This window comes from Tachyglossus aculeatus, chromosome 1 (assembly GCF_015852505.1).
Source record: "Tachyglossus aculeatus isolate mTacAcu1 chromosome 1, mTacAcu1.pri, whole genome shotgun sequence".
Lineage (NCBI taxonomy): Eukaryota > Metazoa > Chordata > Mammalia > Monotremata > Tachyglossidae > Tachyglossus > Tachyglossus aculeatus.
This window is the reverse complement of record NC_052066.1, coordinates 132,380,624-132,405,579: the sequence shown is the minus strand read 5'-3', so window position 1 is coordinate 132,405,579 and position 24,956 is coordinate 132,380,624. Positions and strand designations below refer to the sequence as shown.

At 42.5% G+C, this 24,956-nt stretch overlaps 1 protein-coding gene across 1 annotated transcript; it reads left to right on the top strand.

Moving 5' to 3' along the window:
* Positions 1–240: 240 nt before the first annotated feature.
* On the top strand, positions 241–21,646 carry BAG2 (BAG cochaperone 2). The gene is made up of 3 exons (XM_038751045.1): positions 241–397; positions 15,025–15,134; positions 20,885–21,646. The coding sequence occupies exons 1-3, from the start codon at positions 285–287 to the stop codon at positions 21,280–21,282; spliced, it is 621 nt and encodes a 206-aa protein (XP_038606973.1). The 5' UTR covers positions 241–284; the 3' UTR covers positions 21,283–21,646.
* The last annotated feature ends 3,310 nt before the right edge of the window (positions 21,647–24,956 follow it).

The window sequence follows — 24,956 nt, the reverse complement described above, 5'->3', positions numbered from 1 at the left end:
GAAAAGAAAAAGCATTCTTCGTAGGGTAGTGTTCCTTCCCTTGGGGTGCGGCCTGTGGGCTCCGGCTGCCGGCGGCCGGCAGGGGGCGCTGTGCGGGGGCGGGGCGGGGGCAGGCGCTCGCCTTTCGTCCTTGTCCTTCTTTGGCCATGCGCTAGGCGGCAGCGCGGGCCGGGCCGGGCCGGTGCAGTGAGCCGTACGGCCCCCCCACGAGGCAGGAGGCCCCGGCCCTCCCTTCTCCCTCCTCCCTCCTCCCTCGTCCCTCGTCCCTCGTCCCTCCGGCCCGCATGGCTCAGGCGAAGATCAGCGCCAAAGCCAACGAGGGCCGCTTCTACCGCTCGGCGTCCATGGCGGACCGCTCCAACCGCCTGCTGGACAGCCTGGACCAGCTGGAGCTCAGGTCACCCAGGCGGGGCCGCGGAGCAGGGAGGCCGCGGAGGGAGGGCCGCGGAGGGCCGCGGAGCAGGGAGGCCCGCGGAGCAGGGGCGCGCGCCTCCTCCCCTGCGCCGCGCATCCCTTCAGTCGATCGTATTCACTGAGCGCCGACTGTGGGCAGAGCGCCGGACTAAGCGCTGGGGAAGTACGAGTCGGCAACATCTTCCTCCCTTCAAGGCCCTGCTGAGAGCTCACCTCCTCCAGGAGGCCTTCCCAGACTGAGCCCCTTCCTTCCTCTCCCCCTCGTCCCCCTCTCCATCCCCCCATCTTACCTCCTTCCCTTCCCCACAGCACCTGTATATATGGTTGTACATATTTAGTACTCTATTTATTTATTTATTTTACTTGTACATTTCTATCCTATTTATTTTATTTTGTTGGTATGTTTGGTTCTGCTCTCTGTCTCCCCCTTTTAGACTGTGAGCCCACTGTTGGGTAGGGACTGTCTCTATGTGTTGCCGATTTGTACTTCCCAAGCGCTCAGTCCAGTGCTCTGCACATAGTAAGCGCTCAATAAATACGATTGATTGATTGATCATCAGTCGTATTTATTGAGCGCTTACTATGTGCAGAGCACTGGACTGAGCGCTTGGGAAGTACAAGTCGGCAACAGAGTCAGTCCCTACCCAACAGCGGGCTCCCAGTCTAAAAGGGGGAGACAGAGAACAAAACCAAACGTACTAACAGAATAAAATAAATAGAATAGATATGTACAAGTAAAATAGAGTAATAAATATGTACAAACATATATACATATATACAGGGGCTGTGGGGAAGGGAAGGAGGTAAGATGGGGATGGAGAGGGGGAGAGGAAGGAAGGGACTCAGTCTGGGAAGGCCTCCTGGAGGAGGTGAGCTCTCAGCAGGGCCTTGAAGGGAGGAAGAGAGCTAGCTTGGCGGAGGGGCAGAGGGAGAGCATTCCAGGCCCGGGGGAGGACGTGGGCCGGGGGTCGATGGCGGGACAGGCGAGAACGAGGTACGGCAACAGATAGATGAGACGGTCCCTAATAATAGTGATGGCGTTTGTTGAGCGCTTGCTATGTGCAAAGCACTGTTCTAAGCACTGGGGGGGATGCGAGGTCATCAGGTTGTCCCACGTGGGGCTCACGGTCTTCATCCCCCATTTTACAGATGGGGAGCCCACTGTTGGGTAGGGACTGTCTCTATACGTTGCCGACTTGTACTTCCCAAGCGCTTAGTACAGTGCTCTGCACACAGTAAGCGCTCAATAAATACGATTGATTGATTGATTGACTTGCCCGAAGTCACGCAGCTGCCAAGTGGCGGAGACGGGATTCAAACCCATGACCTCCGAGTCCAAAGCCCGGGCTCTTTCCACTGAGCCACGCTGCTTCCCTACCCAACAACGGGCTCACAGTCTAGAAGCGGGGCGGGGGAGGGGGGGGGGTGGACGGACAACTAAACAAAACATGGAGACAGGTGTCAAAACCGTCAGAACAAATAGAATTATAGCTAGATTCCCATCATTAACAAAATAAGGGTCCTGCGGGGGCCGCTCACTCACTCACTCACTCATTCGTTCATCCAGTCAATCGTATTTGTTGAGCGCTTACTGTGTGCTGAGCGCTGAACTAAGCGCTTGGGAAGTACAAGTCGGCAACAGATTGAGACGGTCCCCAATAATAGTGATGGCATTTGTTGAGCGCTTACTATGTGCAAGGCACTGTTCTAAGCGCGGGGGGGGGGGGGGGATACGAGGTCATCAGGTTGTCCCACGTGGGGCTCACAGTCTTCATCCCCCATTTTACAGATGGGGGAACTGAGGCCCCGAGACATGAAATGACTTGCCCGAAGTCACGCAGCTGCCAAGTGCCAGACACGGGATTCGAACCCATGATCTCTGACTCCGAAGCCCGGGCTCTTTCCACTGAGCCACGCTGCTTTCCTACCCAACAACAGGCTCACAGTCTAGAAGTGGGGCAGGGGGACAGACAGCAAAACAAAACATGGAGACAGGTGTCAAAACCGTCAGAACAAATAGAATTATAGCTAGATGCACATCATTAACAAAATAAGGGTCCTGCGGGGGCCAGTCACTCACTCATTCGTTCATCCAGTCAATCGTATTGACTTCAAGGCCCTACTGAGAGCTCACCTCCTCCAGGAGGCCTTCCCAGACTGAGCCACCTCCTTCCTCTCCCCCTCCTCCTTCTCTCCACCCCCCTGCCTTACCTCCTTCCCCTCCCCACAGCACCTGTATATATGTACATATGTTTGTACGTATTTGTTACTCTATTTTATTTGTACATGTTTATTCTATTTATTTTATTTTGTTAATATGTTTTGTTTTGTTCTTTGTCTCCCCCTTCTAGACTGTGAGCCCACTGTTGGGTAGGGACCGTCTCGATATGTTGCCAACTTGTATTTCCCAAGCGCTTAGTACAATGCTCTGCACACAGTAAGCGCTCAATAAATACGATTGAATGAATGAATGAATTTGTTGAGCGTTTACTGTGTGCTGAGCGCTGTGCCCCCGCACGGAGGATGGGGCGCGGGAAGGTGGCCAAGGCCGGGACGGAGCCCGGGCCAGCCGCGGCCTGGCACAGCTCCTCCTTTAAGCCGCTTCTTTGGGGAAATCGCTGCTGCCCAAGATAACGCAATTTGATGCAGAACGTCAGCCCATGGCACTCATCTGAAACTTCTCTTCTTCGCCAACCTCCTTCGGTTGATTTAATTCTAGCGCATAACCCGAAGGAGCACTGCCATTTTATTCATTTCTTTTGGTGTCGTTAACCTGTATTGATGCCTCTCCCCTTCACCCCCACCCAGACTGTGGCCTCGTTGTGGGCAGGGATTGTCTCTGTTTATTACTGTGTTGTACTTTACCACGCTTAGTACAGTGCTCTGCACAGAGTAAGCGCTCAATAAATATGATTGAATGAATGAATGAAAACAGGAAAGGAGAAAATGCGCTTCTTTTCAATCAGTCGATGGGGGTCTATTGAGCGCTTACTGTGTGCAGAGCATTGTAGTAAGCGCTTGGGAGAGTGCAATATAACAGTGTAACAGAGTTGGTAATAATAATAATAATGGCATTTATTAAGCGCTTACTATGTGCAAAGCACTGTTCTAAGCGCTGGGGAGGTTACAAGGTGATCAGGTTGTCCCTCGTGGGGCTCACAGGTTTAATCCCCATTTTCCAGATGAGGTAACTGAGGCACAGAGAAGTTAAGTGACTTGCCCAAAGTCACACAGCTGACAGTTGGCGGAGCCGGGATTTGAATCCATGACCTCTGACTCCAAAGCCCGTGCTCTTTCCTACTGAGCCACGCTGCTTTTCTACTTGTTGAGCTCTTACTATGTGCCAGGCACGGTTCTAAGCGCTGGCGTGGGGATACAACAAAATTAGGTTGTATACAGTCCCTGTCCTAGGTGGGGCTCACCGTTTCGATCCCCACTTTAGAGAGCTGAGGCATGGGGAAATGAAGTGACTTGCCCAAGGTCACACAGCGAACAACTGAGCCCATTGTTGTTGTTGTTCTAGACCGTGAGCCCGTTGTTGGGTAGGGTCCGGCTCTGTTGCTGACTTGTACTTCCCAAGCGCTTAGTACAGTGCTCTGCACACTGTAAGCACTCAATAAATACGATTGAATGAATGAATGAAGTGGCGATGCCTGCATTAGAATCAATCAATCAATCAATCATTCGTATTTATTGAGCGCTTACTGTGTGCAGAGCACTGTACTAAGCGCTTGGGAAGTACAAATTGGCAACATATAGAGACAGTCCCTACCCAACAGTGGGCTCACAGTCTAGAAGGGGGAGACAGAGAACAAAACCAAACATATTAACAAAATAAAATAAATAGAATAGATATATACGTCAAATAAATAAATAAAGAGTAATAAATATGTACAAACATATATACATATATACAGGTGCTGTGGGGAAGGAAAGGAGGTAAGACGGGGTGGGGGGGGGGAACCCATTAGAACCCATGATCTTCTGACTCCCAGGCCAGTGCTCTATCCACTAGGTTCCCTGCCCACAAGGAGTTTACGATCTAGTGAAAGAGGCAGACATGTGGAGGGAAGGGAAGTTGTGAGTGCTTAAGTGCTTAGGTGTTGCTAATGTGTGGATGTGAGAGCTAAAGGATATTAAGTGAGGAGATGATTAGAAATTATTTGGGAAGGGCCTCCTGGAGGAGCCCTGAGGAGTGTTAGCTGGATGTGCAGTTAAGGTCCATTCTAGGACAGGGGAGACATGGGAACGTTTGAAGGAGAAAGGGAGAGGAGGCATCAGGGAAAATGAGCAGTTGAAAGTGGCAGTGAGGGAGGGAGGGAGTGCCTTTAGAAGGGGAGAAGCGGTGGGGTTTACAGCCTGTAGGTGGGAGGGTAGATTTTGAAAGCAGGTGAGCGCGCTTATGAAAGATGCTGAGAAGGATGAGAGCGGGTGTAGGTGTGGATGTGGGGAGGCATTGAGAGGGAAGTTTGGGGGAGGTTACAACTATTGGTTTCTATTTAAAAATATTGGTGAGGTCACCAGGAGAGAGAGTGGGAGAGCCTGGGGCACTGGGGGCTAAAGGTCTGGAATTGTTGGAGGGCTCTGTGGGCTTCAGGGTCGATGAAGCAGAAATAGTGCTGCTTAGTGGAAGAGAGTTTTAGTGAGAAAACATGTGTTGAGACCAAAATGGACCTGGTGCCTGGATTTCTGGTAGCAGCACTCCATGGCACAAGCACATGAGCGGAGGTAATGTGTGCCCTTGAGGGATTGAGGGATGAGGCTTGGTGGTGTGAGATAGACAGAGGAAGAGGGTGGCGAGGAGAGGGAGGAGTCAAGAGCATAGATTTGTGCATCGAGAAGGAAAGTTGGGTCGGATTATGATGGCCTGGGGTAAAAGGAGGAGGTCAAGAGATTATTAAAAGATCGATTAATATGTGAACAATTTTGTGAGGCAGTCAGTTCTCTCATAATGCTTTTTTCACTCCATATTTTGGGTAGAATGCTACTAGAGATTAGGTTCTTCCAAGGAAGAAATGTTTGCGCACGGGTTTGTGGTATCCATCAAGCAGTGGAGCATCATAACTCAAATTTTCCTTGGCACAGTTCTTGTCAAGAACGTTTAACTTCTGTGAAATAGAATTGACTGCCCTGAATTTCTCTGAGAAATAGTACAACCAGAAGTAATGGGTATTTAAGATGACAGATCGTAATCATTTAATCTAAGTTTAAAATATTAACGTTCATAGAACCTAGTTAAGTTTTCATGCCATATTTCATAGATTTAAATCTACAGCCTGATTTAAATCTACAGCCTGAGAGGTCATACAGCTCTAAAATGTGAGCTTTTGGCTTTGGTCCCATCAGCAGGATCAGACTTACTCAATACTAGCAGTTGTCTCTTATTATAGCTGCAGTATTTTCCATTCAGAAATGTAGAAACTGACCCTTTTGAAATAATAATTACCCTAGGCTTTTAAAGCTTCCTAGAGTACTAAAGATTTAAAAAAAGTCTGCCGAATTGCATACAAAGAACTTGATTACACATCATATTTAATTGCACTTGAATTGGTTGGAGTGGTTGATTAGCAGAAATACCAAATTGTATGTTTTTAGTTTCAAAAAATTTTCCAGTGATTTCTGCATTTTATTAGGCTTTCTTCTCTCTCTCTCTCTCTCTCTCTCTCTCTCTCTCTCTCTCTCTCTCTTTCCCCCTCTCTCTCTCTCCCTCTCATTTTTCAGTTGTGTGGGCAAAAAAATTTAGGAACAACAAAAGCTAATGCTTGGACTGCCATGTTCAACATTTTATGTGAAGAAATTTCCCAAGATACGGACAGAAGTACAGAAGGTGGCATTGTGTTTTAAATTACTGTAAGCTATTGAATGAGTGCATCTGTTACCACATTTTGGACATTTACTCCGAACTCTCCATTTGCAACCATAGCTTTGTCATATTCTCCATCCATTTCCCAAGTTTTAGCATTCATTTCTGGATTTGATAGTGAAGTAAGCTTTTAAACTCCTTCAGTAACGTTAATGACTTGGCATCATTAAAAGGCTTAAGCAGGAACACTTACACTAAATGGAATTAATCTTTAGATGAGACTTTCTGAAACTGACATTCCGCCAAAATTATTTTCAAGCTATTCCAGACAACAAAATCCCTTCCTCATTCCTACCCTTAGTCACTATCACCCTTCAGTGTACCCCCAGCAAACCACTGTCCAATCCCCTTGGCCCTATATTCAATAAATCAATCATACTTATTGTGTGCTTGCTGTGTGCAGAGCACTGTACTAAGCACTTGGAAAGTAAAATACAGCAATAGAGACAATCCCTGCCCACAATGGGCTTACAGTCTATCTTTCCTCCTAGCCACTTCCCTCTCTTCCTAACTATCCCCAATGCCTTCCCAGCTATCCTCCTCCTCATTAAACAGCACGCTGAGCCATTCTGTGTGGTTAGAGACCGTTGGTGTTGTTCAGAAGGCTAGATGGATCTGCTAGACCAAAGCCAGGCTCAGCCTGGCTGTGACCACAGTCACCATAGTAGATGCTGCTCATTCTCAGTCTCTATTAATGGGCTCCTTCTTGACCACCCAGCCCCAAACTGTGGGAGTCACCTTCTATTCTCCATCTATACCCACTCCCTTGGAGAACTCATTTGCTCCCATGGCTTCAACTACCATCTCTATGCAGGTCATTCCCAAATCTACATCTCCAGCCCTGCTCTCTCTTCTGCAGTCTCGCATTTTGTCCTGTTTTCAAGACATCTCTACTTGGATGTCCTGCTGACACCTCAAACTTAACCCAAATCCTGTCCTCCCCCTGACTTTCTCATCATTGTAGACAGCACCACCATCCTCCCCGTCTCACAAGCCTGTAACCTTGGTGTTATCTGCACCAATCTCTCTCGTTCAACCTGCATATTGAATCTGTCACCAAATCCTGTCAGTTCAACCTGCATGACATCGGTAAAATACACCCTTTCCGTTCCATCCAAATCGCTCCATATTCCAATGCAGGATTCTGTGGCATGGACTGGGTTTCTCCGAGGGCAGCTGGTAGGCATGGGGAAGGACAGAATTAGCTGGAGATATGAGGGGAAGGGGCTACAGAGGCAAGGTTGAGCAAAGTCCCTTACCTATGCCCCATCCTAGCAGTGTGCCTAGTGGATAAAGCACAGGCCTGGGAGTCAGGAGGATCTAGGTTATCTGCTGTGCCACCTTGGGCAAGTCACTTAACTTCTCTGTGCCTTGGCTACCTCATCTCTAAAATGAATATTAAGACCGTGAGCCCCATGTGGGACAGGGAGTTGTGTCCAACGTCCAGACTGATCACCCCAGGACTTAGAACAGTGTTTGACACATAGAAAGTGCTCAACAAATACCATTATTATTATTATTTTTAATCTAAGCACTTATCCTATCCCACTTTGATTATTGTATCAACCTCTTTGCTGACCTCTCTGCCTCCTGTCTCTCTCCTCTTCAGTCCACACTTCACTCTGCTGACCAGATCATTTTTCAACAAAAGTGTTCAGTCCATGTTTCCCCACACCTCAAGAATATCCAGTGGTTACCCATCCACCTCTGCATCAAACAGAAACTCCTTACTGTAGGCTTCAGTCACCTTGTCTCTTTCAGTCTTACCTCCCTGATTTCCCACTACAACCGAGCCTGTGCACTTTGCTCCTCTAGTGCCAACCTATTCACTGTACCTCGATCTCGTCTATCTCACCGCAGACCCATCACCCATGTCCTGTCTCTGGCCTGGCATGCCTTCCCTTTTCATATCTCACTGATGATCACTCTCCCCACCTTCAAAACCTTATTGAAAGCACATCTCCGAGAGGCCTTCCCTGACTAAGCCCTCACTTGCTCTTCTTCCACCCCTTCTGCATCACCCTCGCTCTTGGATTATTCCCTTCATTCACCCCACCCTCAGCCCCACGGCACTTATGTACATATCTGCAATTTATTTATTTAAACTAATATCTGTCTTCCCCTCTAGTCTGTAAGCATGTTGTGGACAGGAAACATGTCTACCAACTCTGATATATTGTACTTTCCCAAGCTCTCTGAAGACAGTAAGTGCTAAATAAATACAATGGATTGATTGATTGATTGATTGCAAGTAGTTTATCCTCTCTGCTATCCATCCTGCCCCAGTGGGCCACCAGGTAAAATCCTGAGTGTTGAGCGGAGTACCCCGACTTTGACAGCAGGTTCTCATTTGAAATGTATACATTCATATTTCATATGAAGTACCAAAGTCGTGATTTTTCCATCGTGGATTATGAGATTTGTTGGAAGCAGTGTGATCAGATAGATCAGGATTCGGGAGCATTTAAAGATTGGTTCTTCTCCAGACACTGACCTGCCATATAAAAAAAGGGCTAGACACATCATTATTACTGTTGCTTTTGTTATCAATAAGAATAATAATGATGGTATTTATTAAATGCTTATTAAGTGCCAAGTAAGCACTGTACTAAACACTGGGGTAGATACAAATTGATCAGGTTGGACTTGGACACAGTTCTGTCCCTCAATGGGCTCACAGCCTCCTCAATGGGCTCACAGCCTAAGTAGGAGGGAAGTCATTATTGAATCCCCATTTCACAGATGAAGAACTGAGGCACAGAAAATTAAGTGACTTGCCCAGTATCACTCAACAGCCTGATGGCAGAGCTGGGAGTAGAACCCAGGTTGTCTGACTTCAGTGTGTTTGTTTTTTAAGAAGATCAGATTTTACTCATCTGCTTTACTAGGATGTTGTTGGAACTGTAATGTATGATTAACATGTTATGAACCACTAATCTATGCTGCTATATGCTATTAATGTGAATAGGAAGTATATTTCACTGAAAACATATGCAGTGCAGTGTTGAATTAGTTAAGCCCATTTGACACCGATCTGAATATCTTTGCTAAGTCTTAATGTTTACCTTAGAATTCTCTAGGATCTTCGTGTGTTGGTCTGCCCCCAGATTTCCAAATAAAGCCAGTAAGGAAGGTTATTCGGAAATCAGTTTTCGCTGTAGCCAGACGATGATCGCTCTAAATAATGCCTGTAAACAGACATTAAAAATTCCCCTTCATCAATAGTAGTGGTGACTCTAGTGACATCTACATATTTTCTGCTTGTTTTTTATGATTTGTTAGCAAGGTTGTATTACAGCAAAAGCATTAGCTAGTCCAAAGTACCACAGTGATTTGTTTCCACAGCAACCTGTTTACCAATTGCAGCTCTGTAAAGTTTTTTTTTCTTTTTAATTCCTCAGAGAATAGATCTCTCCAGAATCTTATTATGCACTGGGGAATAGCAGAATTGAAGATGTTAGGGAAACCTGAAGTCAACTTGACTGTCACATTTAAAACTGCCACAATATTTTGAACACTGATTATTCATGACATTGGTTAAGCCCTAACTTTATGTAAAGCACTGAGAACAATTCCTCTATAAAATGTGTTTTCATTATGTGATTTGCATAAAACACTGATGATGAATTAGGACAAATTCTTGAATGAGAGTGCCCTCTAGACCATAAGGTCCTTGTGAGCAGGTCACTTTTTTTTTAATGGCATTTGTTAAGCACTTACAATGGGCTAGGTACCATGTGTACTGAACACGGGTAGATAAAAGTGAAGCAGGTTAGGCACAGTCCATATCCATGTTTTACAGATGAGGTAACTGAGGTCCATAGAAGTGAAGTGACTTGCCCAAGGTCACACAGCAGACAGGTGGTGGAGCTGGGATTAGAACCCAGGTCCTTCTGACTCTCAGACCTGTGCTCTATCCACTGGACCATGCTGCTTGCAGTGTACCCTCCCAGTTGTTTAGTACAGTGCTCTTCGGTAAGCATGCAAAAATACCATTGATTGATTGACTGATGTTTTTCCCACAATGTTTATATCTGGGTACATTGCACTGTTGTTGGAAGGAGCAATTTCATACATGTGGTGCCTTTAGTACACGTGTGAATTATTATGATATGAGTTTCCTTGAATGTGAGCTTCTTCAGGTGCACAACCCTGTACAGCAGAGGATAATTTGACTACTAAGTCCTGGGGAAGGGTATGGGAATATTGATTTGCCTCAATCCTGGATCCCAGGGAGCTCACAATCCAAAAGGTGCAAGGACAGAGATAGAAGGAACAAAAATGTCGGGGTAAATTCAATAGAAAGACATGGCCAATGGCGGTAGTAGTGGCAGCAACAATCCAACATCACTGCTGCAAGGGAACCTGCAAGGATGTCATAGTCTGAGTTTACAGGAGCTTCCTTCCATCCAAAGGGAGAGGAGGCAGGCTGGTCCCGGATGGAACTGCTGGCCAGAATGGCTGGTGGATAGGGAGACGGAACTTGTTCATGTGAAACTAGACCCAGGAAATGGAGTGACGGGAGGGCAGAGGAGGTTGTGGAAGGCCGAGATATTACATTACAGGTAGGGACTGATGTGCTGAATTGGAGTCATTAAATGAGTGCCAGTTTTCCTCTAAAGACAAGGAGAGAGGGGTAAGGGGAACAAAAATTTGGGTTCAGTTGTTTCTTTAATACGCAGCTGGTTGAACTTGTTTATTACCTCTTTTTCCTCCATTTCCATTTCCTTGAATTCACCATTATTTAGTCGCTGTGACATCATTAGTAGCTATTGAAAATCAGGGTGGGGTATTGGGAAAAGCTTGAAACTAGGAGTCAGGGGCCCTGAGTTCTACTTCCGGCTCTGTCATTTGCCTGCTGTGTAACATTGGGCAGGTCTTCTCTGTGCCTCAATTACCTCATCTGTAAAATGGGGATTAAATATATCTCTCCCTCTTACACTGTGAGCCTCATGTGAGAAAGGGACTATGACTGATCTGACTACATAGTATCTACCCCAGAGCTTAGTACAGTGCTTGGCACATAGTGAGGGCTTAACAAGTACCACAATTATTGTTATTATAGTACCATTGACTGTAAGATCCTACCTGTAGACTGTAAGTTCCTCGACACAGTAATCATGTTTTCAAATTCTGTTGTACTTTCTCAAGCACTTAGTATAATGCTCTGCACACAGTATAAATGCCATTGATTGAATTATGATCATTATTACTATTATTATTGTCAAGAGACTTGGGCTGATCTTGAAGGAATGGTGAGGAGCCTGAAAATTGATCACTTAGAGTAATATAGTGCTGCCAGTTATTTTTGCTATTGTTAATTTATTATTTTTTCTCTACCTTATTTCCTTCCTTGGGTCTCTGTTACCAGTTCACCCTCCATAAGCTGTGAGCCCTCTGTGGGTGTCCTTATACCTTTCCTCAGCACTCTGTACAAAAAAGGGGCTTGAGAAGTATCATGGTCTTGTGGATAAAGCACTGACCTGGGAGTCTGTGGGACCTGGGTTATAAACCCATCTCTGCCACTTGTCTGCTGGGAGACCCTGGGTAAGTCACTTCACTTCTCTGTGCTTCAGGTACCTCATCTGTAAAATGGGGAATAAGACTATGAGCCCTTTGTGGGCCAGGGACTGTGTCCAACCTGATTAGCTTGTCTCTACCCCAGCATTTTCTTCAGTGCTTGGAGCATAGTAAGTACTTAACAAATACCATAAAAAAAATCAATAAAGTAAATTAGAATCTGTTGTAGTAGTATAAAGGCTTTGCTGTGGGTTTGTGATGCACTGGTGAATTGAGAGACTTCCGTGATTGACGTCCGTTTGATCATGATATAGGATAATAATAATAATAATAATGGCATTTATTAAGCACTTACTATGTGCAAAGCACTGTTCTAAGTTCTGAAGAGGTTACAAGGTGATCAGGTTGTCCCTCGGGGGGCACACAGTCTTAATCCCCGTTTTACAGATGAGGTAACTGAGGCACAGAGAAGTTAAGTGACTCGCCCAAAGTCACACAGCTGGCAATTGGCAGAGCCAGGATTCGAACCCATGATCTCTGACTCCAAAGCTTGGGCTCTTTCCACTGAGCCACGCTGCTTCTCTTATGTGCTTGCTGTTTCAAAAAGTGTATCCCAGAAAGAGTGAGTTCTCAGGAATTTTTTCTAGGAGAAACATTCATTGAATTTCACAGCCCATCCTGAAAACAAGAATTATTTTTGAGCATGTGACTACTGCCAGGCATGGCTTAGTGGTTAGAGTACAAGCCTGGGAGTCAGAAGGTCATGGGTTCTAATTCCAGTTCTGCCACTTGAATGCTGTGTGGCTTTGGGCAAGTCACTTAACTTCTCTTTGCCTCAGTTACCTCATTTGTAAAATGGGGATTAAGGCTGTGAGCCCCATAGGGGACAGGGACTGTGTCCAACCTGATTAGCTTGTATCCACCCCAGAGCTTAGTACAGTGCCTGGCACTTATTATTATTATCTCTAGACTGTAAGCTCCTTGTGGGCAGGGGCTGTCACTTTCCCAAGTGCTTAGTACAGTGCTCTGCACACAGTAAGCACTCAATAAATACAATTGAATGAATGAATGAAAAAGCAGAGAAGAGAAAGAAAATGCACACTCTCCCAAGTGGTTTATGCAGTGCTGTGCACAGTTAGGCACTTAATAAATACCATTGATTGAGCGGGAAGGGTGTTATATACCAAGTCTAATTGGCATGCAGAGTGCCCAAGCATCATACCATATATAGCACCAGACAGCACACACTGGCCATAAACCTCTGGAAAATATGTTTTGCCCAAAGATATATAGGCCTGAGCTAGCAACCCCAAACTGATCCCTGGTCAGGAGGTTGTTATCACCCTGGGAACAACATAAAGTGGTGGTGAATGAGGTTTGTTAAATTATCATTTTAGCTGTCAATGTAGATCAACAACGGCAGTAATGTGATCACATCGGTGCACCACAACGTGATTATCCCTCTTTAGGAAACTCCACATTGCAGGTGCAAATTGATTAAAAACACTTAGAAACCTTTTAGGTATGAAATACATCAAAGAGTCATGCAATCAAAATAGGTCCAGTTTTCAATGGTTACCTTTTTCAAAATGATGGAATTGAAACAATCGTGGCTTGTAGTTAAGAAACCGGTGTGTGTGCGAGTGTGAGTGTGAGTGTGTGTGTGTGTGGTTTTTGTAGGGTGTTGTCTTACCAATAGTGACTAGGGAAAAAAGATATTTCACTAGAAAACTGTCAAGTAATGCGAAGTTGACACCCTATCCCAATTTTTTAATAAAGTTGTTGGTTTTTGCAGACCTGTCCAAAAAGTCTAACTGGAGCAGAACTCTTAATTCAAGTTATTATGTTTATCATATTAAGCTTTGACAGTCATGTTGGGAAGCTTGATGGCCATAAAAAAGCTTTACATTGATAATGAAACCATTTTCTCTTATTAACACTATCTTCTCAATGTTCCTTTAGTAAATGGTGAGACATTGGCCTTATTCCTTTCCTTTCCTTATTGTAAAATCATTGAAAGTTTGTCTAGAAACATCACTTTTTAATCTTTTATTTTCCCCTTTGCACCACAGGACAGGCTAAGAACTAGGCCATCCATTTTAGGACAAGGAATGCTCAGAGTTTGCCGTCTCTGGCTTTTGTTTGAGTATACTAACCAGTGACACAAAATGGATCTTCACTTAGGGATAAAATATACCAATTGTGTCATTAGCTGCAGATAAAAATTTGTTTGAAAGACTGAATCTTGCGTGGCCATGCCACCACAACTCTTGCGACCTCTTATTTGGCCTGAACCCAAATACATGTAAAGAATAAAAATGTAGAAATGTTTATCCATGTAATAGTTAAGAAACAAAATTTGAAAAGCATTCTGTGCCATTAAATTCTTAGAACACCTTAATTGTACATATCATACTAGGGTAATTTAATGGTTATTTCATTAGGGAAGCAGTGTGGTGTAATGGAAAGAGCACAGGTCAGAAAGTCAGAGGACCTGGGTTCTAATCCTGGTTCCATCACATACCTGCTGTGTGACGTTGGGCAAGTTCACTTAACTTTTCTGGGCCTCAGTTCCCTTATCGGCCAATGGGGATTCAAGGCCTATTCTCCTTTATACTTAGACTGTAAGCCCCATGTGGAATCTGATTGTCCTGTATCTACTCCGGCACTTAGTACAGTACTTGGCACATAATGACTGCTTGACAAATGCCACTATTATCATTATTATTATTATTATTATTCTTTCAGAAAAAAAATTCCAGAATTATCATTAGTGGTACTGCACTGAAGAAGGGGAAAGGAAAAGGTTTGCAATTGGTGGATTAGGAGATTCAGAAAGTGTCAGATTTGCAGCAGAATTGCTTCTTTTATGGCCACTGAAAGGTCAAGGAATATCCAGGAAATTGGAACTTGTGACCTCTCCATTCTCCCTCTATCCAGAGAAATACACCTCATAATGGGGATAGTTTTCTACAGGTTCTCTTCTACAAAAACTACTACCAAATTAACTATATTATCATTAAAGGATGATGAGATTATATACATGAGAAACGATTTAGAAAACAAAACCTCATTTAAGTAAAAACATTTTTATTGCTCATATCTTTGACATGATTCCACGACTTCTTCCTCCAAAGGGGAATGATAAACTCATTTGAAAGCTTAAGCCTCACTTTCTCTGTTCAATACAATCAGGTACTGATTACTTTTTGTCTTCCTTTACATAGAGTTGAAGCTTTGAGGGATGCAGCATCAGCTGTAGAACAAGAAAAAGAAATTCTCCTTGAGATGATCCACAGCATACAGAACAGCCAAGAAATGAGACAAATCAGTGATGGTAAGAGTCGTTTCTTTTTCCGCAAACTCATACAGCCCAAGGAGGCCTATATTTACTATTTTTGCCAACCAAATACATTAAACTTGGGCTGCCCTTTACTTTTGAAAATAGAAACATTTTAATTACAAAATCACTCAGAGGTATTTATTGAATGCTTACCTGTGGATCGAGCACTGCACTAAATGCTTGGGAGAGGGCGGTCCATTATAGTTAGTAGACACATTCGCTGGCCACAAGGAGCTTCCAGTCTAGAGGAAATGTTTAATACATTATGGGCTTACCTTCAAGTTTATACATGGGACACCTTACTATCCTTTCAGCAAAGATACTGAAGTTGAGGACTGATGACAGTTTTATGACCACATCTTCCTCAATTTTTTAACTTTGTTTTTCTGTTGAGCTCTGTTCAATCCCTTGTTTCCATTACACGTTATTTTAAAAAATGAAAAAGTATTCTCTCTCATCTATGACCAGGCTAATCCTGGGAACTCACTTTTCTGCTACTGTAGTCAGACAAGGTATCCCACTGCATTGGTTGCTAGGTTGCAGTGGAACTTGATTTGTAAGATGTAAATTGCAAATAATCAGTGGTATTTATTGAGTGCTTATTGTGTGCAGAGAACTATAATAACTGCTTAGAAGAGTATGGTACTACAGAGCTGGTTGACACTTACCCTGCCCATAAGGACTTTACAGTCCAGAAGGAGAGATAGTAATATGAATAAAGAAATTATGGGAAATTAAAGGAATAGCAGAATATAAGCAGTGCTGTGGGGCTGAGGATGGGTTGAAGTCCAAGGGTTTGAAGGGTACAGGTCCAAGTTTATAGGTGACACAGAAGGGAGAGGGAGTAGGGGAAAAGAGAGTAATCAGGGAAGGCCTCCTGCAGGAGTTGTGACTTTATAATAAGGTTTTGAAGGTGAGGACAGTGGTGGTCTGTCTTGGATGGAGGAGGAGGGAGTTCCAGGTTAGAGGGAGGATGTAGGCAAGGGGTTGGCGGCAAGATAGGTGAGATCAAGGAACAGTGAATAGGTGGGCATTGGAGGAGGTGAAGCATGTGGGAAGGGTTGTAATAAGAGATCAGTGAGGTTAGGTAGGAAAGTGCAAACTGATTGAGTGCTTTAAAGCTGATGGTAAGGAGTTTCTGTTTGATGCAGAAGTGGGTGGGCAAACCTGGAGGTTCTTGAGTAGGAAGAAGTGAACTGAATTTTTTTTTTTTTTTTAGAAAAATGATCTGGGCAGCAGCGTATTTTGGACTGTGGGAACAGGCAGGAGGCAGATGCAGTAATCAAGGCAGGATAAGATAAGTGCTTGGCTTAACATGGGATCAATTTGGATGGAGAGGAAAGAGCAGATTTTAGTGATGTTGTGAAGGTTGAACTGACATGATTTGGTGACAGAATGTGTGGGTGGAATGAGAGAGATGAGGATAATGACAGAGCTGTCGAGTTTGGGAGACAGAGAGGATGGTGGTGTTGTCTACAGTGATGGGAAAGTCAGGGGAAGCCAAGAGTCTGGGTGGAAATATGAAGAGCTCTTTTTTAGACATGTTAAGGTTGAGGTGTCAGCAAGTAGAGCTGTCCATAGGCAGGAGGAAATACAAGATTGCAGAGGAGAAAGGTCAGGGCTGAAAATGTAGATTTGAAAATCATGTGCCTAGAGATGGTAGTTGAAGCCATGGGAGCGAATGAGTTCTCCAAGGAAGTGGGTGTAGATGGGGAATAGAAGGGGATGAACTGAGCGTAAACAACTATATTTAGAAATATTGGATTTTTAATAGATAAATTTAGTTCAGGTTGTACTAAAATTCTATGTCCTGTCCACTCTCTGACCTATATGTATACATACTACATGTAAACCAGTGCCTCTAAGTTCTGCAGAGAACTTTGCCACTGCAAGTAAGAAGGCCCTTTATTTAAAAAGAAACATTGGATTAATTCTTCCATTGAAATTTAGTGAAGGCTTGGCTCATTTGTCACTTGTAAGTATGTGCTCAACTGAATAATTTGAGAATTACTTTGTATAGTGCTCTGAAAAGAGAGGATTTTTTTTCTGCTGGTTGCTTTCCTTAAAATCCTAAATCAATTAAGCAGTCAAAACTGATGAGTGGAGATGTAACAAAATTGGGAAGCAGAGTTGTTGCAGAAATAAATTTCTTAGCTTTTTTGACCCCAATCATTCCCCTTCAGTACGCCTTCTAGCCACAGGGATAATGTGACGTGCAGGCATTATGGGATGAAATAATTTAACTATTTAATTTAACAAAATCACTTGAATTAATAAGATCTTTGTACAGTTCATTGCATTCAGTGGGCACTCAAATACCATTACTACTATAATAAATTCACTAGAAAGATTTTTCCTTTCCTTCATTGTCAAACAGCAATATTTGAGTTCAGAGCACCGTGCTAAGTGGGTGGGGAATACACAAACCCTGCCCTGAAGGACTTTAAATCACTCACGATAATGGCAGCTGGGGCAAGGATGCTCAGAAGCAAAGGAATAAGAGGGAACGTTTTAAGGGGGAAAACTGAGCCAAGAAACAGCAGAAAGAAAGTGGTTAGCAGCTGACATAACTAAAATCATGAAGGGTAGGAAGGAAATAGCTGTTAGTTCCTGCTTTTCCCCCCTTCTAATTCTTCTCACACCATGCTGGTCCAGCTGATAACCAAGGGACTTGGTTGAAAGTAAGGTAACTCTCCATCACACTTCTTGCTGACCCCAGGAGTGCCTCTGAATTGCTGTTTTCGACAACTTTTGTTGGTAAAGCTGGGTCTTGATTCAGTATTATAACTGAGCACTTACAATATGAAGAGCACACTGACTAGGTGCTTGGAAATACACCAAGAAGAGAGAAATTAACAGCACTCTTTCCACAAGAACTCAATATCTGGGAGGGAGGGAGGAAAGACAAACAATTAGTTCCTCAAGAGCACAGACCATGTTTTCTACTTTCATCGGATGTTCTTAAGCACCTCGTATAGTTTTCTGCCCACAAAAGGCATACAATAATAATATTGATGATTATAGGTAATGTTTGAGAAAATGCTGACACCTTCACTTTGTTCCTACTCTTCTTCCCTCTCCTCTTTTCCATCCTGTTTACGAGAACAATCCCAACATTAAGGTTTAATGCACCTCTGGTAAGACATCCGCATTCATGCACTGCTTATGCTGATTATTGCTTCTGTAATTAGCCTTCACTCCCCTCTCCACATTCTCTCCCCGATTCCCACCACTCCAACCTGTATAAACCCATCAGCCGTCTCTCATCTCTACCATTTGTATACCTATCTACAGTCATCCTTAGCTCTGTTGCTTTTTCAGTTGAACAGTTATTGCTTTTGATCATGCTTATTTTTATGTCTGGCCTTTAGAGTGTAAATGCCTTATGTGTAGGGAATGTCACTTGCTTGGCTTGTACTTCCCAAATACTAAGTGCAGTGCTTACTCTTCCTAGTACTATTTTTCTAATCCCTTTGGATATGGAGAGTTTTAATTAGAAATTGGATAGGATTATAGGGTTTGGATGGGATTTTAATACATCATCCAACGAATTATCCTTCCGAACAGATGAGAATTTAACCCAAGGTATTCAACATGTGACCCACTGACCCTGAAGTGTGGGACACCTGCGATTTTTAGCCAACTTTTATTTTTTCTAATTAGCTAGCACACCTGAACTACTAAACTATGCCAACAGGGCCTAGTTAGAATTGAGAGATGCCCTGACTAAATACCCGCTCCAGTTTTTGTGAATACTTCAGTTGGTGGCTCAGTGGAAAGAGCCCGGGCTTTGGAGTCATAGGTCATGGGTTCAAATCCCGGCTCCGCCACATGTCTGCTGTGTGACCTTAGGCAAGTCACTTAACTTCTCTAATCAATCAATCGTATTTATTGAGCGCTTACTATGTGCAGAGCACTGTACTAAGCGCTTGGGAAGTACAAATTGGCAACACATAGAGACAGTCCCTACCCAACAGTGGGCTCACACTCTAAGCCTCAGTTACCTCATCTGTAAAATGGGGATTAAGACTGTGAGCCCCACGCGGGACAACCTGATCACCTTGTATCCCCCCAGCGCTTAGAACAGGGCTTTGCACATAGTAAGCGCTTAATAAATGCCATCATTATTATTATTAGTAGTAGTAATTGTGGAATTTACTGGGGCTTACCACATGCCAAGCACTGTACCTTTGTAGAAGACTGACTGACACACTCCATGTCCCATGTAGGGCTCACAATGTAAAAGGGAGGGAAAATAGGTCTTTCACCCCATTTTACAGATGAGGAAACTGAAGTGCAGAGAGGTTAACTGCCATGCTCAAGGTCACACAGCAGGTTAGAACCCAGGTCTCTCGACACCCACGTCCGTGACCTTTTCACTAGGCTCTGCTGCTTTTCTAAGCACAGTAAGCGCTCAATAAATCATCATCATCATCATCAATCGTATTTATTGAGTGCTTACTGTGTGCAGAGCACTGTACTAAGCGCTTGGGAAGTACAAGTTGGCAACATAAATACGATTGATTGATTGATAGTATTTCACTGATTTGATCAATGATGAAGCAGCATGAGCATGGGCCTGGGAGTCAGAAGGTCATGGGATTCTAATCCTGGCTCCAACATTCATTCTTGTACTTCCCAAGCGCTTAGTACACTGCTCTGCACACAGGAAGCGCTCAATAAATATGCTTGAATGAACGATTGAATGAATTCACTCATTCAGTCGTATTTACTGAGTGCTTCCTGTGTGCAAAGCACTGTACTAAGCACTTGGGAGAGTATAACACATTCCTGCCTACAATGAGCTTACAGTCTAGAGGGAGACATTAATATATATTATAGATATATACAGATAAATATATGTATGCTATACACGCTTGCTGTTTGACCGTGGGCAAGTCACTTCACTTCTGTGCCTCAGTTACCTTATCTGTAAAATGGGAATTGAGACTGTAAGCCCCATGTGGGACAGGGATTGTGTCCAACTCAATTTGCTTGTATCCCCCCCAGTGCTTAGTACAGGGTCTGGCACATAGTAAGCACTTAAATACCATTATTATTATCAGAATTGATCAGAGGCAATCACTAGGCTTTTAACTGTCCACTTTCACACTGAAAGTTGATCAAATATTTTTAAAATTTTATTACTGCTATAAAATTCATATTTTTGAACAGCCAACAGGATATGCTTTGATATACTAAATTAAATTCAGGCAGCTCAAATATGGATTTTTGGGTCATATGACAAAAAAATTGGACAACCCCAAGCTAATGTTTTTAGAGCCTTGTAAGGAACGAAGTTTCATAACCTCCTTCAGGAACCTATTCCAATTTCCAAAAACTGTATCAGGAAATTATTTCCTTGTTGCTTAAACCCATTAACTCTGTTTTTTCTTCACTAAAACAGAGGGGGTTGGTCAAAACCATAATGTGAAAAAAAACTCATTTTGACTAGACTGTAAGCTCCTTCTTTAGACGTTAAATTCGTTGTGGGCAGGGAATACGTGTTGTACTCTCTCAAGTGCTTAGTACAGTGTCCTGCACACAGTAAGTACTCGACTGATGGATGAATAAGGAACATGTCCACTAATTTTTTTTGTATGGTATTCTCCCAAGCGTTTAGTACAGTGCTCTGCACATAGTAAGCACTCAATAAGTACCATTGATTAATGATTCAAAATAACAATAAAGTTAATGACTAGTTTTGCTATTTAACTAATCCAAAATATTCTGTCTCAATGTAGGAGAAAGAGAAGAATTGAATCTGACTGCAAATCGTTTGATGGGGCGAACCCTCACCGTCGAGGTTTCTGTTGAAACAATTAGAAACCCCCAACAGCAAGAGTCACTCAGGAACGCCACCCTGATTATAGATGAAGTGGTTAATAAGTTTCTGGATGATTTGGAAAATGCCAAGAGTCATTTAATGTCACTGTATGGTGCATGTACATCTGAGGTACCATCTGGACCCATTGATCAGAAATTTCAGTCTATTGTCATTGGCTGTGCCTTGGAAGATCAGAAGAAAATTAAAAGGAGGCTAGAGACACTGCTTAGGAATATTGATAACTCTGATAAAGCCATCAAATTATTGGAGCACTCTAAAGGAGCTGTTCAGAAACTTTACAATAAACCTGAATAGAGCAAATTATTTAGCTCTGTTTAACTCAGTGGGTGTATTATGTAAGCCAAGATGAAAAATTGTTAACAGTAAGCAAGAGCTTGTTGTCCTTTTCAGTATTAGGTATTCCCATTTGTTTAACACTGTACTGGTCAGGACTGACAGCTTTTATTCCTCAAAAGTAGTAAAAAGTATTCCAAAGTTTACTCTTTTTACCACTAAAAACATTCACTATTTTAGAATTAATTTTGGGCTGCAGCTTTCCATATTTCAAAGAATCTGAACTCACACTTTGCACTCAGATGATTAGGTATCCGATTTCCTTTGGCTTTATTAAGGTTGGAAACATATGCAAAAATAATAAAGAGCACTATATTCCTTGTTATATTAGCTGTGTCGTATCTTTTTCAATGTTGGTTACAAAGCAAATAACTTACATGTCTGAAAACATCCAGGATAATGATTTAAGCTAAACTTCTCTTGCATAAAAAGCTACATCTTGTACATGTATTTTAAGCCACACAATTTACACGTCTAAGTATTTAAATAAAAATTATATTTTGTTTTAAAATGGAAAAGATAAAAGCAAGAAGTACGTTGCCATAATCATGAGGGATTGCAAAGGCAGTAACTGGGCCACAACCTGGCCATTAAGCATCAAGTATGAGAAATGACAAGAAATCATCCTTGCCCAGTCAGTGGTATTTCAGCAAAGCACCCAGGTTCTTAATGTTATCTTTCATTCATTCAATCGTATTTATTGAGTGCTTTCTTTGTGCAGAGAACTGTACTAAGTGCTTGGGAAGTACAAGTCAAAATGTTATATTCCATAGGGTTACGTTTTCAAATCAAGATGTGTTCTATAAAGAGTGTTTTGGGTTTTGTTTTGTTTTTTTTCCCCTATGAGATCTGTAATATGCTTACTATGTACCAGTAGGCCATAGGCTAGACACAAAATAATCAGGTTGGACACAGTCCGTGTCCCACATGGGGCTTGCACTCTGAATCCCCATTTTACAGATGAGATAACTGGGACACCGAGAAGTTAAGTGACTTGCCTAAAGCCACACACCAGACATGTGGCAGAGCCAGGATGATAATCCAGGTCCTCTGACTCCATGCTCTTTCCACTAGGCCATGCTGCTTCTCTACAGCATACTGGAGAAGCAGCGTGGCTCAATGGAAAGAGCCCGGGCTTTGGAGTCAGAGGCCAAAGGTTCAACTCCCTGCTCCACCAATTGTCAGCTGTGTGACTTTAGGCAAGTCACTTCACTTCTCTGTGCCTCAGTTACCTCATCTGTAAAATGGGGATTAAGACTGTGAGCCCCCCGTGGGACAACCTGTTCACCTTGTAACCTCCCCAGCACTTAGAACAGTGTTTTGTACACAGTAAGTGCTTAATAAATGCCATTATTATCTAAGTTTATATAAAATTTGTTTCCTTCATTATCCTAGACATGCAACGGATCAGATGAAATAGGCAGGGAAAAGGAGTAGGCTCATTTTAATAAGAAAAACAACAAGAGCTGCAAGCACAAGAACAAAATTATCCACCGAAAGGACACTAAATTTTAAATGAACAATAATCATTCATTTTCCACAAAGCTAATTAATCAATGGTATCTGAGCATTTTGTGCACAGAGCACTGTACCAAGTGATTGGCTGAGTACAATAGAATAGATTAGACAGGATACCTGCCCTCAAGCTCATGTTTAACTGTAATTTACACTTACCCTTTCTGCATTCTAAACCCTAGACCCCCATCATGTATAACTGGATTTGCTTTACATGGATTCACTTAATACTAATTTTTCTTCATAAAATATCTCCAATATAAAAGTGAGGAACCCTTTTATTAGCTTTGATATTGGTTGAATTCTTCAAGGGAAAAACACTTGGCTTTGTTGATTTTTTTTTTTAGTCATCCTTATAGTGTTATTTCAAGCAGTAACATTATAAGGCTATTTTAGTGTTCCTGTAAAGATACAAAAAAGGTAATTGAAATTAATTTATTTTTCACTTAAAGTGAGTTGCCATGGAAAAATATTAGAAAGTAAATTACAATTTGAGTGTGTGGTTATACTTTGACACAGAAATACAATACTTGTTTTTTCCTATTCAAACTCACAAAACCAGTCAATAACAAAAAAAAATGAAAAGGGGTGTTTATTTTTAGAACAGATTAAATATTTTTTAAAATAATCAACTTCAGCTAATATACCACTAGCCATCTCAAGAAAATAATAGGCAGTGTTTCTCTTTTACTGTATTATAAAAATCTGTGTCAGAGCCAAATTGCAATAGTAGCCAGAGGTCCGTGACTATGCATTACCTAATTCAGGATTTACAGGTTAGGGAAAAATATATATATATATATATCCCCGCATTTCTATCTACTCCATCCCTTTACACCGTGGTACGGGACTGTTTCCTATGATATACTTGATGCACTTATATAGACCACTTTAATTAAGAAGCAATTGGCTTCATAGTATTTCAAAACAAAAGGCTGGGAGGCATATTTAAAATTAAGCAGCTTTGCAAGGCTTGTTTTATTTCTTATGTGTGATGTGCTAATTCAATTTTCTGTTACAAGTAACATATCCATTAAAACTTTCCTTTACATTTGTGAATATGATCATTACATTTTAAAGAGAAAAATATTTGACAAATTCATATAGTGATGGACCACGGTGATGTACTAAGCACATTCATTCAATCTTTTCTGGCATTTCTGGACTCACTGTGGGTTTTTAAGCTTTGTGGGCAGAAATATCCACCTGTACAAATATGCTTACACATTTTTGTTTAGATGAAGACCTGAATATCCACAGTATTTACCAGTGCAAGTAATAGTATTCATAATTGTCAGTTCACACAAAATTCAAACACGCTCAGTTATATAGCATTATGCAGCAATTCATTTAAAGCAGTAGGGTGTTTTCACCCACACGTTTTTCTTTTTCGACAAATGACCTATATCACGGGACCCAACCGGACCCATAAATGGCAGCTTGTATCAACCGTTTCAGGAATTCAGGAGTTAAGTTACCTTACCCAAAAGGACAAAGGCAGTTCATCCTGACAACTGTATAACTGCTGTTCCCTCAGACAGCACTTTTGAAATGGGGGCAAAAGCTGTTAAGGCTAATTCATTATTCTGAGGTTTCAGAGTGGATTACAATTCCAAAATTCACAGGCACCATGGAGTACATTGATGATGGGACATTCCTAACTTTGATTAGACCAACTTCTGAGAGAGAAGCAAGGCCTCTCATTTTAAGAGCAGAGGGACGTTGCTTCCCATTTTTGGTAGTGTTAAGTTTCATGTCTTTTGAAAGTCCTTGTGCTATCACTTATCACATGACCCATTTCAAATCCACAGACTATAATGGGTCGGTCTATGCTATTTAATCAAGAGGCAGAGGCTCTTCCTGAAAAGGAATAGGAGTACCTGAGGAACTCTTTAAATATGGCGATTATTCAGCAGCTGGAGATCTGCATGCAAAAAATTCGGTTAATCCACTTTTATAAAAAATTATATCAGCAGCACAAATGCACAGTATCCTGTAACCTAAAATGGCTGCTTCATCTAGCATCTGCTCCATTACAAATTAAAAATCTGAAGCCTTGATAAAAAGTAATCATTCGGGGGAAAAAAATGAAACAGTGAAGACTTTCACAACTCAATTTT

Excerpts from the sequence above, each read along its gene's own strand:
- BAG2 (XM_038751045.1), top strand. The coding sequence starts at position 285 with ATGGCTCAGGCGAAGATCAGCGCCAAAGCCAACGAGGGCCGCTTCTAC. Across the intron at positions 398-15,024 it reads CTGGACCAGCTGGAGCTCAG|AGTTGAAGCTTTGAGGGATG; the intron begins GTCACCCAGGCG and ends TCCTTTACATAG. Across the intron at positions 15,135-20,884 it reads AATGAGACAAATCAGTGATG|GAGAAAGAGAAGAATTGAAT; the intron begins GTAAGAGTCGTT and ends GTCTCAATGTAG.